The sequence below is a fragment of the Cheilinus undulatus genome, linkage group 13, assembly GCF_018320785.1.
Source record: "Cheilinus undulatus linkage group 13, ASM1832078v1, whole genome shotgun sequence".
NCBI lineage: Eukaryota > Metazoa > Chordata > Actinopteri > Labriformes > Labridae > Cheilinus > Cheilinus undulatus.
The window spans coordinates 40,150,965-40,167,647 of NC_054877.1; the positions used below are offsets into that span (position 1 = coordinate 40,150,965).

The following is a 16,683-nucleotide window of genomic DNA, read 5'->3' on the forward strand; positions in this document are numbered from 1 at the left end:
AATGGTGCATACCTAATCCAAATCACCCAAAGCTTCAGGATTAATGTTCTACTCTGCTGCTCACATCCTCAGGGCATTCAAAGTCACTAAATCCTGAACCACAAAGTCCCTGCCTTTTAGGTCTCTACAGCTCAGCCACTCAGACAATGATATTATTTAGGGGCAAAGATAAGTAAAAGGTCAAACAGACAAGAATTGAATTATGAAGTCTGTTCAGCTATTATTATTTTGTTTGTTTTTTTTTTATCCAGGAGACCTCATTATTACATATCTTACTTATTCAGTGGTATGCAAATGTAGCAGGAAAACAGGAAGAGAGGACAAAGATGGTCCCTGGCTGATTCAAGCTGCTTTTCCCTGCAAAAACCACTCCAGCTAATTGAGCGTCTGTGACAGGAAGCCCCGACGGGATGTAGCTGGTCACTGCTAAAAGGGTCAGGAGATTCAAAGCGAAGCGTGACGTGCATACAGGCAAGTTGTGCAAAGACTCGTCCATGTCCTCCTATGGGACCAGGATAAAAACTTGAGTGGTGGCTGCCTGGCTTCTGCTCTGATGTCCTCTCAGTGGCTCAGCTGAAACAACAAAACAAAGGCTGGAGGTAGACTCTAGGTTTAAAGATTGTTGGTTTTTGTGTGAGGTATCAGACATTCGACACTAATCCTGCTGTCATTGGATCTCCTCCTCATGTGTTCAGGACTAATCTGCCCCCTCTGAGGTGTTGTTTTATTAATGTGCCCCTCTGTGTTTGCATCTGTAGGACCTGTCCACTCTGCAGTGCGACGTGTGCATCCTCGTCTTCTCCGTGACTGACAGGCGAAGTTTCCACCGCACCGCCCAGCTCCGCCTCCTCCTCAGGGAGTCCCAGCCACACACACCAATCATCCTGGTGGGCAACAAGAGCGACCTCGTCCGCTCCCGAGAAATCAGCTCAGAGGGTAGGTGGAGGGCGGGAACGCTGGAGTCTTTGATGGAAAACTGTCATACATGTACACAATAAACTGTCAGCTGACGGCGTCTCCTGGACTCTGAATGTCTAGTTCCAGCTTAGCAGGCGTAAAAAGACATGGCAAGTCCATCCAGGTATGGATTTATTTGCTTTCTGAAGCAGTGGTCATGTAGAAATAATGAAGAGTATCATAAGTGGTGTCTGGTTCAGCCTTTTTAAGCATGCAAGAATTGAATTAAATCTGAGTCTGTCTCCAGCCATTACTCATAATATTATCCACTAGGAAGACAGGATGGGACAAAATATTTATACAGCATTATCACTGACCTGATTCATGTGATACAACTGTAAGTGATGCCAAATATTGATATTTCATCAAAAAGAGATGCCAAATGACGTTCAACATCACTGCTTCCAGAGTCTGAGGCTTACGACACGGATGAAGGTAAGGGAAACTGAAGCTAATTGGCCAACAAAGAAAGTTGACAGCAGGATTAAAGGCGAAGACGACAGCCGAATAGCAACTTACAAAAGTGTAAAGCTGACACCTAATTGCAGCACTCTTGAAATTAACCCTTTAAGGCACAGGTGTCAAACTTAAGGCCCGGGGGCCAAATCCAGCCCGTGGAACAGTTAAATCCAGCCCGCACGATGATCTCATATTTCTGTTATAACTGGCCCATCAGTATGAGGTCTGCAGATTTCCTCAAGTATTAAAATGTGATTTTGTCCTTGATTATTTAAGATAAACTTCACAGTCACAAAATCTGAAAAAGTAAGGAGTAAAAACATTAAAATTAGAAGTCAGGAATGTGGGAAAAGAAATTAATTTGTGTTTTAATTTCACATTTTCAAATTAGCATCTCACAATTAGGTCTTAAACTTTGGATTTTAACTTTTAATTTCATAGTTTTAGCATTTCAACTCATAATTTTGACTTCTCGTATAATGTATTGAGCTTTAAGATTCATAATTCTAATTTTAAGTGATATTTTGACCTTTTTAACCAATTATTTTGTATTTTACCTCATATTTTCAACTCCAAATTTTGACTTCATAATCCCATAGTTTGACCTTTTAGACTCACAATTTAAAATTTTGAATCATATTTTGACTTTAATTTCATGATTACAAATTTTATTTCATATTTTGACCTTTTAAACTCATGATTTTGACTTTCTTTCTAATATTTTTGCCATTAAAAAACATTATTTTTCAATTTCAATTTCATGTTTTGACCTTTTTTAACTTATAAATTTTGAACCGAGGTTGACAGTTTATGGTTAAAATGGTGATCCTGTTTGGCCCTCAGGTTAGTCCTGAATCCAGAATCCGGCCCCCTCTGTGATTGAGTTTGACACTCCTGCTTTAAGGGCTTTTTATATTCCTCTGTTATTTACAGTGTATTCACAAAGTATTTAGACCCCCTTCACTTTTTTCAATGTTTTTTTTATTCTCATTAATCTACACTCAGTATCCCATCGTGTAGCTCAAGTTCCTCCCATTTCTCTTGATCTTTGCTGAGGTGTTTCTACCCTTTGATTGGAGTCTACCTGTGGTAAAATAAATTGATTGGACCTGATTTTGAAAGGCATGCACCCCTCTATAGAAGGCCTCACAGCTGACAATGCATATCAGAGTGACAACGAAGCCTGCAGAGCTCAGAGACAGGATTGTTGCAAGGCCCAGATCTGGGGAAGACCAAAGAGCACAGTGGCCTCCATAAGCCTCCATTGGAAGAAGTTTGGCACTACCATGACTCTTCCAAGAGCTGGTCGCCCAGTCAAACTGAGTGATCAGCTCTCAGGAGAAGGGCCTTAGTAAGAGAGGTGACCAAGGCCATGATGGTCACTGTGACTGAGCTTCAGAGATCCTGTGTGGAGATGAGATAAAGTTCAGGGACAACCGTCACTGCAGCCCTCCACTGATGTGGGCTGTATGGCTTATTGGCTAGACCAGGGCTTTCCAAAGTCCGTCATGACGGGGGTGGGGGGGGGGGTTAGGCAAGACAAGACTAAGCAGCACCAGCTGATGGCTTCAGCACTACAGAAGAGGAGGAGCTCATTGATGTCACCTCAGATTCAACAATGTTATTGCAGTTCAAGTCCAAGACATTTTCTCATCTTAGACTGGAGTGGAAAAGCAGTGCAGTATCCACTGCTAAGCTTGAGAGCCTTGGCCACATTCTGTTCTTTTGTAACATCCTACCAGTGTGAGGTAGTTGTTTTTCAGCTGTTGCCTCAATTGATACAAAAACAAATCAAAACTTGATTCTAAAAATGAACAGAGAGCAGCAGACTCATAGTTGCACCCAGGACCAAGAAGATCTGTAGCACCAAATAAACCCCCAGTGGTCACTGAAGTTACTGCAGGAAAATGTGTATAAATCTGAAAGATGCCATTATATTTTTATTTCCAGGGAATTTTTCATCTTCAGAGACTTGGATTCTTAAAACAAAATTTTTAGGGGGCCGACAGAAAAAGTGTGGGAACCACTGAAGCCTCTCCTCAGTACAAAAGACATGAAAGCCCACTTAGCCTTCATTTGGAGTTTTGGGAGAGCTGTATGCCTTTCCAAATCATGTCTTGTCACTTTATTCTACCCCATGTGGACTTTATAATTATGGGGTACTGAGTGTAGATTAATAAGAACAAAAACTGTCTTTCAAACTGTAGTATCAGGCTGCAACATAACAACACTGAAAAAATATAAACGGGGACTGAACACCTTCTGAATTCACTGTAGATTTTTATGCTGAGAAACAGGGAACAAAACAGACTTAAAGGATTCTTGAAATAGAATGTCAGGTTAAGTCCAAGAAGATGGACATTTGGTGGGCGAAGCAGAAATAATAAACACAAAAATATGGACATAAAAAAGGCGATAGAAGTTGTTGCTTATCTGGTCGAACAGAGTGGTGGCAGCTTAAAGTCCACCAACCAGCAGAGACGAGAGAAATAAACCGCTCTAGTCATGTAAGAAGGGATATTTGTGTTGCCAGATCTAACAAGAAGAGTTATTTGCGTTACCAACAAACAGATAGTGTGGCTCATAAAGATGTCTCCTGTATTTACTTGGCTGACTGTGTGTGAAGCAGTCTGTCATCATACATGCTCACATTCACTTCTCCCATAAGAGCGAAGGCTCAGAGCTTAGCTTCAAATGAGCCCAGTAAAGTCACAGGAAATTACTTTTTGAACCTCCTCTGTCCCGGCTCACCTTCTCATGCTGAAGAGTGACTTCATTTTGTGGGGTTACCGACTGTGTGGGAAAAATCCTTGTTCACTGAGAGCACGTACACTGATTGATTTTCCCTGCTGTATGGAGGCTCGTCCATCAGCAGCCCTGTTCTGCTGTTTCACGCATTTGGGGAAATTTATACTAAAGCAGCTCCAGATGCAGTAATTACCTGGATGCATAGTTTTCAGTAAACATAGTCGTTAGTCTTTATCTGTGAAAAATTACAAAGGAAATCTAGCATTGAATAAAAGACTGGCCATTAAAGATTTAACTGCTGTGATTTCAGTGAAGATTGGAAAATCTAAGACTTCATTACTTGATTTTGCTTCTTATGCATGCTTTCTTCTAAAGTTCTTTTCCAACTTTTTGTCTGTAATCTCTGCTGTCTGAAGATTTATTCCCAAAGAGAATTAAGCCTGGTCTGTCCTGCTGATATTAAAGAGATTTTTTATGCACCCCTCTGTTATTAAGCTGCAGCTTTAACTTCTGAAGTTCTAGAGCTTGTGAGAAATTGTGTTTGCTCGGGCCAACATAAAGGAAAAGAAATATTAATTTCCTAAGAGATTGTTTAAAATATTTTGAACGTACAGAGGCACTAGCATTGCTTATGTTAGCCATACTCAGCAGACACATTTCACATTGTCCACCCAAAGACCCCATGATCCCATAAATAAAGGTGCCTGTTTGACTCTTTTACAGGAGCCCTCTTACAACATCTGTAGTATGAAGCAGCTTTGCTATGTTCATGAAGATCTCACTGTTTGATAGGGATGAACAGGTGCAACAGATTAACAGCAGAATCAGCTAGCATCCACACTGAACAATTTTGGGGAAAAAAACTGACATGTTGATATTTTGGTGTTCAGCAATATTTATTTTGCTATTTTTTTATAAAAATAAAGGACACTATACCTAATAAATGCAGTCTTTTTATGTACATTGACTAGATTTTCAATTAAACAATATATTTGTCGCATTTGGGTCTTAGTGGAAGCATTTGGGAATATCAGTGACTCAGCCATGAAGCAGAAGGCCATTGAAAATCACAGCGCAGGGTCAGCAACTGCTGTGGCACATGGTGCGTAAAGGGTTTGGGCTAGGACTGTTATCTCCAGTGAAGGCCAGTCTTAATGCTTAGGCATACCAAGACATTTTGGACAATGCTTCCAACTATGTGGCAACAGTTAAGGGAAGGCCCTTTTCTATTGACTGTGAACATGACTGTGCCGGAGCGCACAAAACAAGGACCATAAAGACATGGCATTCTTGCCCAACATCAGTGTCTAAACTCATGAATGCTCTACAGAATGAATGAACACATGTTTTCACAAAAACATTCCAAAATCTTATGGAACGCCTTCCACGAAGAGTGGAGGCTGTTAACAGCTGCAAAAGAGGGTCCAACTTCATATTAAAGGGATATTTTGGGACTTTTGAAGTTGGGTCGTATGAGGTACTTGGCTATAGTAGTGGCATTAGCCTCAAGTGATCTCTGTGAAAGTTGATCCTGTGGTTATTACGAGCTCAGAGAGCTCCGTGGCATAATGGCTGTAGATGGGAACGTTTTATCCTAGTAGCTTAATGAGAACAAGAGAAACATACAGATGAGGAGTCAGCGGGCTGAAAGAGAGCACAGAGAAACTTCATGTGAAAGTTTTGAGCAGGAGAGATCCAGAGCATGGGTTTGCATTTTCCACACCTACACCACAGGTAACACGGGATCTCTACTGATACCACCCAACTTCAAAAATCCCAAAGTATCCTTTAAGCTGTGTTTCCTAACCATTTTTCCTTGGACCCCCCTACATGTACCTATGAAAAGCGGAGCCCCCCCAGGACCCAAGAGAGAAGAAAAAATGACACACTGCTGCCAAAAATCAACACAGATTTTAAATGTTTCCCTGTTTCACCCCCCCCCCCCCCCCCAACAGGCCTATGCATGCTTTTCCTATCAAAAGACCTTTATATATACTACTAAATAACGGCTTTATAATGGTTTTAGTCAATATTTGCAAATCTTATTTTGGCAGCCTCAGAGCAGACAAAGCCTCACGTCCCCCCCTAAGATCTTCGGCGCCCCCCCTGGGGGATCCCAGACCCCAGGTTGGGAACCAATGCCTTAAAGTACATCTGTTTGAATGCAGTAGCACTACAGTCCCAGTTGGTGTAATGATAAAACAGCCAAATCCTTTTCCTTGTAGTGTATCTTCAGTTTACCTGATCATCCCTGTGACTATAGCTTCTTACTAGATGAAAGCTCAGCTGCTGTGACTGTCACACACTGCAGCACACATGCAGCTGTAATGTTAAAAATCAGCAGCACATCTTACTGGCCAGAACACCAAGTATTGGGTTGAGGTGCTGCTGATAGTGACAAAACACTTACTTAAAGTCAGCCCTCATATGACTGAGTGACTGCCTCGAGAGTCATGCTGGTGTATCTGTGATGGCAGCACATCACATCACATTAAGTTGTAGACTTGTCAAAAAATAGCTCAATTTTGTGCCTTTGGTTTCCACAAAACAGCACAGATGCAATACAGGACATGCTAAAAGTCACATGACAAACATTGCTCATCCTGCCCTGTGACTATTGCACATGTGCACATTACAACAGTCAGTCCAGCTCTACTGTTTGCACACCATATGTGTGACATTGATGTCATCTATTTCCTGCTGCATTATTGCACAAGTTTTGTGGATCTGTAATCTTACTCAGGAGCTAAAGAATGTTCAGTAGAAGTCAGGGTAAAAAGTCTGCTATTTTCTTTTACACATGCAGCTCAAAGCATGAAAAAACCTTTGGGACAATAGAGCATACTTTTAGCAATTAAAAACATGACAATAATGACACAGTTGTCTGCAGTTTTGCAAATATTCAAATAGTTTTGGGCATTAATTTAAACCTCATTAAATCAGTTTTCAAGTTCAGTAACCACTCACTTTCTGCTTTGTGTTAATATAGAGTTCAATGTTCGTCATCTCTGCAGTTATTTAGAGCGACAATTACGCACTACTTTTCTATTTTGCTGCCACTTTTTCATTAAACGAACAAAAACCTGTCAGCCTCTACCAAATATAAAAGTGGCATTATTAAATTCACATTAAAAGAATAAATTCACAATGTCATTTAATTGAGTGAATAGATAATAGAGGCACAGATGAAAGCGACCTGCCAACAATGTAAAAGCTGTATTTTCAAACAGAATGCAGAGGAAGCAGCATGAATACAGATGAGACTGAGCTCACATCACATCATAGTGTTTGCTGCTGCCAGTAAGAACTCGCTCTGAGTGAAGTAACCTACTTTACAAACTCCCCTGAAAGATCCATCATCACCAACAGCCTCCGAACACCCAACTTTTCAAAGACTTCACAGAATTTGTACTGGGCAGATCAGCCAAAATGTGATCATTATTTCATTTAATGTGAAAAAAACCCACAAAAATATTCTCTACCAACTACTTTAGTGGCATGCTGTGAAACTAGTCTTCATCTCCTCCAGTAGGGTTGTGTATGAGTTTGCTGCACCTGCTGTTGCAGAGATTTCATCTTGCAAGATTTTGAACTCCTGGAACAAAATTGTACCATAGAAAAGAGGTTGCATGTTTTTTTGAGTGGTAACTGTGTTAATTGCAATGTGCGTGTTGTGATGTCAAACATGTATTTGTTCCGTACCATTACTTTTAACTGTTTTTTTTTTACTTTTTGATCTAAAGTACATTTTCCATGCGTGGGTTTGTGTCATAACCTTGTATTTGATTTTTGGAATCATATTTACTACAAGAAAAGACCGTAAACCCTGCCTTCTTGTGGTATTCACAACATTATGTTGAATGTTTCAGAAAGCTTTGAAATCTAGAGTTGTGTTGTAGTTTGACCACCTTCTCAGAAATGGCAAAGACTTCAAGAACAGTTGTGGTTCCCAAAGTGGGAGCCAGGGCCCTCCAGGGGGTCGTGAGACACCATGGTGAGGGTTGCAGGATGCTTTCCAAAAACATAGAAAAACAGAATTATTTTAAACGGTACATATTACCCATTATTTTAAAAATATATACAGGAATGAGCTACTTTGCAAAGCAGAGGGATTTGCCAGACTGTCATCAAGCAAACCCAACCTGAAAAGATCCAATCCACAACCTTTGAAAATGATTTTGACCAATCAGCATCATTTGAGGAGAACGGGGTGGTTGGTGGTCAGACAGGGTTAAGTTTATTGTGTGCGATTCACAATGACAGCCTCCATTACAGCTGTTAGCCCGGATGGCTTGCAGTTTTACCAGAAATAGACCACATTTCTTTATGAAGACAAGAGCAAAGAGCCACTCTGACAGCTTTTTATGATGTATCCATGTTGCTGTTACTACTTACTACTCATGATATTACAAGTTTCATTTTAAATCAGCATAAATAGCAACAATTGCTATTTCTGAAAAAGTGAAAATGCTTTTTTATCTGGGGTTTGTTTTGTACATGCACTCCTGCATACGTCTTAAATACCCTGTAAAGTGAAGTCCAAAGTTTTTGTCTTCACACTTTAGATATGTTGGAGTATGATTGCTGTAAACATGTGAAACACTGAGATCTACATGTGACTGAATTCTGGATTTAGACTGTTAAAAAGTTTCTGCCTCTTTCCTGGCTTGATTTCATGTGGGCGGGGCTAATATGTAGGCTCATGATGTCATGAGCCCATAGGGGGGAATGACCCCGCCTCTCTAACACTATGATGTAAAATCACAGAGCAGATTGTACCATTTTTTAAATCTGAGAGGATCGTCTTTCTCCTGAGTGGGTGTGGCTTCATCTCATTCAACAGACACACCCACACCATCCTGGAGCAGATTTTATTGCCTAATTTTTCATGATTTTGAAGCTTGATTTTATAAACTTATGGATGTTTTTCACAACTAAAATTCTTTGAGGGTTTAATAACACAGTCCCTGTCATACAACAAGTCTAAATACAGATTAATTTTCAGTTTACAGGGTCTTTAATATATAGCAGTGATACCCTATTAAAAATAGTCTGTATTTGGCAGAATAAGCTCTTAGAAGTTGTTTCCTCTAAGCCATTGAATTTGACTACAGTGGCGTAGCAGTGCAGCACTCGTTTAAATAATCCATCTAAAAGTCAAGATCATGCTTCTCTTTGTATTCATTTGATTCCCAAATCAAAACACTGGTAAGAATTGCTCTGCATTGTTAATAAGGAAGGTTTAAATGGTAAAATGAAATATTTAAAAAATGCAGTGAATCATTGTTTACGTCTGATATTCAGTGTGATTCAAAAAATTAAAGAAACATTTGACAGGCCTTTGAAATACAAATGAAAGACATTTAGATACATGAGATGAAAAATGGGTGCTTTCCCTGTGTTTAAGGTTCCTTTTGCATGCTCTAGGTTTAAAATGGGTCACCCTGAAACACTGAAAGTTCAGCTGATGACAAAAATTTCAGCTAAGCCATGGAGTTTTTATTCTGGTCAAAGTGAGACAGAAAAGCTGAGCTTAGCAAACAGGTAGCCTGGCATCCGACAGATTCAGCTGATAAAACAGACTGGGGCAGTGACGGGCTGCTGAATGATGCAAGGAAAAAGAAACACAAAAGGGGAATCTGAAATCCTCTCTCTTGATTGCCGTCCTCAGATTCCTTTTAAGCAGCTCTTCAAGTGGAAAATCTGCAATGAGAAATGTCTTTAAGTTACAAAGTCCTGACACATATTGATGCCTTTCCTACCTACTTAAATGAATAAGAGTGGCTGAATGCTTAAAATGTAAATGTGAAGATGATAAACACATTCAAGCACATTTCCCCATAGCCCCCATTGTGTGCTCTGTGCAGTTACCCGTCTCTTCCCCATATAAACCCTGTTCTCCTGACTTTGTTTGGCTCAGCTCATCTGTCTCTGTAGCACAGTATTACACCATAAATCTTCCTTACAAGCAGACATGAGAAAAACTCTTGTGGGATCCATCCTTGATTCAGGAAAATCAATCTCTGTTTACAGTATCCAAGAATAAATACTCTGTTTGCAAGCTCATTATACGGGAGTAAAATACAATCATCCATTATGGCCATAAAGAGCAGGAAACACAAACAGTCTTATCTTTATTATCCTATAATAAAACTACCCCTGGGCCTAATTTGGCCTTTTTTAGAGGGACTGGGTATGCAAGAAAAGAAACAGAACCACTATTCGACCAGGGTTAGTTGTAAATAAAACACATAAATAGCTTATTTCAACTCTTTAGTGGCTATTTTAAGGCGTTAAGTCACAAATGTGTCAACATTCACTGAAGAAAATGAGACTGTAAATGTAACTGTGCCCTGTTCCATTGTGCTGAGATTAACAGGAGTGATTTACTGCACTGCTTTTAAAACATAACAAACCAATAGAGTAGATTTCCATGAAATATGTCTACAGGTAGGAACTATCAATCAGTGGTTGAGTCGCTGATTAGTTCAGACTTACAAATTCCATTCAGTTTTACTTTGCAGAGGATGAATACTTTCTAAGAGTTCTTCCAAAAAGAGATTAAAGCTCTGGGTAAAGAGGACTAGTTTTTACCACAGATTGTTATAAAACATGAACGTAGTCTCTGTAATGTCATCTACTGGCTTCTGAATTATTCAATACTGTCAAACCGCAACACTTTCAACAATAGGTCTTAAGGGCAAAAGGAGCCTATCCCAGCTTTCATTGGGCAAGAGGTGGGGTACACCCTGGACTGGTCGCCAGTCCAAATCTGTTTGGAGAAAAAAATTCACTCTGCTTGCAGAGTACTGTTTCCAGAGTTGTTTTAACTTGAAAAAGTGTTTTTATTCAACTCTAAATGGTGATTATGTACCAAGGTTATTATAGTGAACTAAAAGTAAATGTGAAAATCCTTTTAGTTAACTGAAACTAAATAAAAACTAAGCTTTACAAAAGAAACGAAAACTAACTGAAACTTAATTCTGTGCTGACAAAACTAACTAAAATGAAATGAAATTAGAGACAAAATCTCCTTAGTTTTAGTCTTTGACAACAGCATTATGAATGACATGGCCACCCAAGCCTGGAGAGTGTAAAAACTACTGATTTTGATTGGAGATACTTTTACAGTGGTAATTTTGGGTCTTGAGTTGTATGCAAACACAAAAATGAAATAATTAAAGAGAAAAGTAAAGAGCTTTTTTGCGTCTCCCCCCTAACAAGTTCCCCATATTGCCAGTGAAACTAAAACTAATAAAAACTAAACTAAAACGAAGCATTTTTTGCAAAATGAAAACTAGACTAAACAAACAAACCAGAAAAGAAAACTAACAAAACCAAACTGAAATTTAAAACAAAAAGTAAAAACAAAATTTAAAAAAAACTAATGAAAAATGAAAAAATGAAAAAACTATTATAACTTTGTTATGTACTCTGGGATGAACAAAATAAAATCAGCTCTACAGCAACTATACTCAATACAAAGAAACACAGAACATAGTTTACTCAATGCAGTGTTGTATTTAACCCTTTCAGATCTGCTGTATAGAGCTGTTTGTCATTCCTTATAGAAATGTTTCCTTCTCATTATAGAATAATTTCCTCTCCATATAGAAAATAGGTATGACTTTATGTAGAGCTGTAGTCTAAATAATTAATTCTGCTGCATTTCCACCTATTAATGAAGTAAAAAAAAAGAAGTTTTTTGCATACATATAGGTATTAGACTTAATGTTCTTATATTACAGTAACAATTGTGATAAACACAATGGCCCAGGAGCAGAGCACGAGGCAAGGTAGCAAGGTTAAAGGAGTTTATTTGATATCAATAGTGTAGATAACAATGAATGTACTGGTTGGTGGTTGGCAGAAGCTCTGGTAGAGAGGAGGCGACACTGTAAAAAAGAGGACAAAGTGGAGTTAGACAAGGCGAATAACTCTCTGAATCACTAGATTGAAAGGTTGAAGAGGAACCAGGTTACCTAACTAGAGGCTGTGTACAATGGCGTCTGAAAGTCCGAAACCAGGTGAGGAGATCTTAATTGCCAAGGATTATCTTCAGCTGGGACAGCCAATGAGCTGCAGCCGTGACCGTCCATGAGTGATGGCAGCTGAACTGATGTGGGTCTGGTTCAAGTTTTACTCCAGCAGAACCTCCTATTTTGCTCCAATGCTGACAGTGGCTAATGAATACACTCAAAAGAGTACATTTGACTATTTTTGAATAACTCTTACTTTACCTCTGGAAAAATTAATTCAAACTAGAAACAGGTATAGAGCTGGAACTATGTCAGGCCCTCAGCCTCCTGGTAAGATAATAATTCCAGTGAACCCCATTTATGCAACTTTAGGAGTAACTCTTTGCCTTAAAATCATCAAAATAGGCGAATTATAAAAGCATCCATCCCTTGAACTTTGATTACTTAAAAGATGGTCTTTTTAGACTAAGTCCATTTTAAAGCAGGCTGTAATTGTGCTTATTTCTGATATCAAAATGAACATTGTTATATGAGAGTAACTGGTGTAGCGATGGGGTCATTGGGGTCACTCAGTGGTTTCTGAGGAGCTGTTTTGAGCCATGGCAGTAGTGTTTCTGGAAGCACCATCTCAGCATTACTTTTGGTCAACAGACCAGACAAAAAGAGATAGGGCAAAGGGGGGCACTGGTCTCCAAGACACTAGCTTCACATGTAAACCAAATAAACTCAACAGCATCATCTGATGCCAAGTTTTTCCAAGACACACATATTTCAAACCAGATGTACTATGGACATCACCTGAAATATATCATTACCTCATTCGTTTAACAGGGTAACCTCACATCAGTTGTGCTAATTAGCTGGATTAAACCTTGCTTAAGTGGGGTGTACATTACAAAATAATTGTGTTAACAGGTGATTGAGACTAGGTACATGGCTATCCTGAATGCACGTTAACAAGGCAGGGCTTTCAGACCGTGAGAGCTTCATGCAGCTGATCAGGGCATCACATGTGTCGAGAATCTAGAGAACAGGGGGCTCGCCTGTTTTTACCCCAAGTCTTGTGCATCTCCTAGCAAAGAGAAGGATAAAGGGAGCCATATTTACCTTGTTTTAGCAGACATGCCACACGGTAAAATAAGTCAGAGGGAGCACAAAAAGCAGATTACACTTCTGGTTTGTGTGGTTCTACATTTATGAAGAGGAATTCACTGTTTGTAATATTTTTATCAGAATTCTTCCAGCTCAGTTAAACAATAAATCCAGCCACTTTTAGAGAGATTTATTGAGGTAAAACTTGTGAAGAACGACAGACCGCAGTCACACAGCCAGCATGCACCGTCTGAAGCAGCAGCAGAGAGCTCTGATGAGCTAGGAAGAGCAGTGAAACCACACCAGATCATGAATATTTAAAATGCCCAATATTTACAAGCCAATATCCGGCACTTAAACTACACAAAACACTCCGGGGAGTGTATGTAGAAGAAAACACTGCTGATTGGGGAGCAAGCTAATGAAGAATACAAAGTACACAACTCTTCTCCGTTCACATCAGTACACAAAAAAGATGTTAGTGATTTCTCTTTCCTTTTCTCCCGGTGCGCTCAGTGCCGTTAAAACCTTCTGTGCTTACAGGGCTTTTCTGCCCAGAGATCATAGTTAAAAAGTTGCTGGGTTTTCTGGTTTTATAGCCATATTTAAAAGTTCGTAATGGAAAAAGTTTGATGTTTTACATCTTACAATAAAGTCAGACCAGGCCATTATCCTTCTCATTGTCTTTGATCATCTCTGACTTTTACAGCAGCATCAGCGAGTTTACTTATATGGGCATGATTGAACGTCCAATCAGATTTATTTAGTGAAGTTAAACTTTGATTTAAAGGTCATTAAACCACGCAGACAAGCCCATCCTAGACAAATGAGTACCAAGACTACTGAATATATGAGTCATTGATTTTCCCCAGTCCCTGCAAAAACTCCTGACACTATATTTATTTTATATTTTCATAACTTTCATATGTTCTTTCTTGCTTTGTGGGGAATTGGTGTGGCATACAATACAATACAATACAATACAATACAATATGATAAAATACAATAACTTTATTTATGTATGTGTATAGTGCTGGCCTTACACCAAATAAAGTCACAGGAAATGTTCAAATTGGAATAAAATGCAGAGTTTCTTCATCTTGTCCAATGATAAAATCAAACATGTTTAATATTATCCTATGCCTTAAGTATTGTCATATGCAAATTGTGTTGTTCACTGAACAGGAAGCCATAAACTTGTAAGCATAGCAGTCAGCAAGAGAATGTAGGGTTCTCCTGTGCTGTGGAAATGGAGGAGAAAGTGGTAGATTAGTAGAGAGAACAACAATCTCTTTTAGATTTGAGGGCCCCTTACCATGATTGAGTGTGGAAGGAATAACAGAAATCACAGTGTCCCCTAAAGTCTTTTCGAGTCTTGTTAGGAGGACTTGCACTTTGCCTAAACACTGCCAGCACCGCTCCTTTCTGGGGGAAAATGTTCCATAAAGTGAATGGTAATGGAAAAATGGGAGCTTTAGTGATTTAAAAGCTTAAAAAGCCAGGACAGTTTTATGGTTATTAGGAGCCCCAATCTAGTGAACAGTAAGTTAAACAAAAATGATAAAAAGGATGACTTTTCTGAACAGGAATTGGAGGAAGAACATTATAAAATAGTGATAGAAAGTGTTAGGTTGCAGCCTGATGCTGCAGTCGAAAAATTTCACTTTTATTCCCTTTAATCTACGCTCAGTAACCCAACATGACAAAGTGAAAACAGAATTTTATAAATTTTTGCATATTTATAAAAAATTAAAAAGAAGTAAAAATCACATGTACATAAGTATTCAGACCCTTTGCAAAAATACTTGAAATTGAAATTTAGCTCAGGTTCCTCCCACTTCTCTTGATCATTGCTGAGATTTTTCTACACCTTGATTGGTGTCTACTTCTGGTTAAACTGACTTGATTTAGAAAGGCACACCTCTCTATAGAAAGCCTCATGGCTTGACGATGCATTAGAGCAAAAATCAAGTCATGAGGTCAGAGGAGCTGCCTGCAGAGCTCAGAGACAGGATTGTTGCACAGGCACGGATCTGGGGAAGGCTGAAAGCTCCCAAGAGCACAGTGGCCTCCATGGTTCTTAAATGGAAGAAGTTTGGCACAACCAGGACTCTATTGCAAGCCCAACCTTCATGATTGCTCTGTGACTGAGCCTTTGCGGAGATGGGACAAAGATCCAGACGGACAACCGTCACTGCAGCCCTTCACTGGTCAGGGTTTATGGCAGAGTTTCTCTTTGCAAGTGCTTGATCTTATATCAGTATTATTTAACTGTACATTTCTTGCAAAACACAATTTATGATTTGAAATATGCCACTCCACATTCAGTGGTTAGGCTGCAACAGCTGATCTGCACGAGGAGAGCTGTTGTGGATGCATAATGATCAAATTTATACAGCGCAGAACTACATCAACAGCATCAACTGCATAAAAAATATATTAACCTCACTTTTCATTTTTCATATTTTTATATTATATATTTAACATTAGATGTCTCCCTTTGTCATAGATTAACGGGAGGGATGTTCGACTTTCTCTCTCTTCCAGGATATTGTTTACTAGTTTATTAGTCATGGACAGCTTGCTACAGATCTAAAGATGTTACAAAAAACTATATGCATAGAGGTAAAAAAAAACAAAAAAAACTTGCAGAACATGATGTGCACAACACTGCATTTTTTGTATGAATTTCAGGAGTAAAATTAATGCATTTTCATTGCTGCAGCCATGCACCCTTAAGTTTTCTTTCAGAAATATGTACATTTTTTGTGCATTATAGACTTTACCATGCAGATGCCCCACACCAAACATGACAACATGGGGTAATTTATAAATCATCCGTATCATGGCTAGACGAACAGAAAATCCTCTTAGGGCCATCCTCTAAAATGCACAGGAAGTGAGATCATAAAGGAAAAGTATACAATTTTGGCAGTTTATTGGTCAATTTACAGTCCACGCATCTGATTGAACTTGGAGCCATAGTTAACACTGATAATAAAAAGAGCTGTAAAAATGAACACTGATGACATAAAGGGAAATGTACCCAAGATGCATTCCCACTCTCTCTTAAAATCTGCCCATTTCTCCTCCTTTTTTTGGGGGGGGTTTTCTGCTCAAAAGTTGATCATTCTTATCAGTGGCACCATGGAAGTAATTTCAAAAGTAATCTAGTTTATAGAATTGTTGTAGTGCAGTTATAGTGACCCTGCAATCTTTGCAAAGTCTCATCTGTGACTACAAACCATGAGTGTTTCAGAGAATGTAAGGTGTCAGTCTTTTACAAGTCTTTTTAAAGTTTTGTTCAGTCTTGTGTATCAAAGGCATTGCATGCTGGATGCCATGAAATCCTAAATTTTCCACAGATGATTATCTTTGCAGGCATATGTAAATTAACTAACAATTTAAATGCAAAATGAATAAATCATGTGAATCTAAGTGCTCACTT

At 39.0% G+C, this 16,683-nt stretch overlaps 1 protein-coding gene across 2 annotated transcripts in view; it reads left to right on the forward strand.

The window, feature by feature from the left end:
* The window catches only part of rem2 (RAS (RAD and GEM)-like GTP binding 2), a 72,765-nt gene that overhangs the window by 38,128 nt on the left and 17,954 nt on the right, over positions 1–16,683 (forward strand). For both annotated transcript variants that reach the window (XM_041804077.1, XM_041804078.1), the window contains exon 4: positions 759–936. In XM_041804077.1, coding sequence (XP_041660011.1) covers positions 759–936 — 178 coding nt within the window. The remainder of the gene's footprint in view (positions 1–758; positions 937–16,683) is intronic.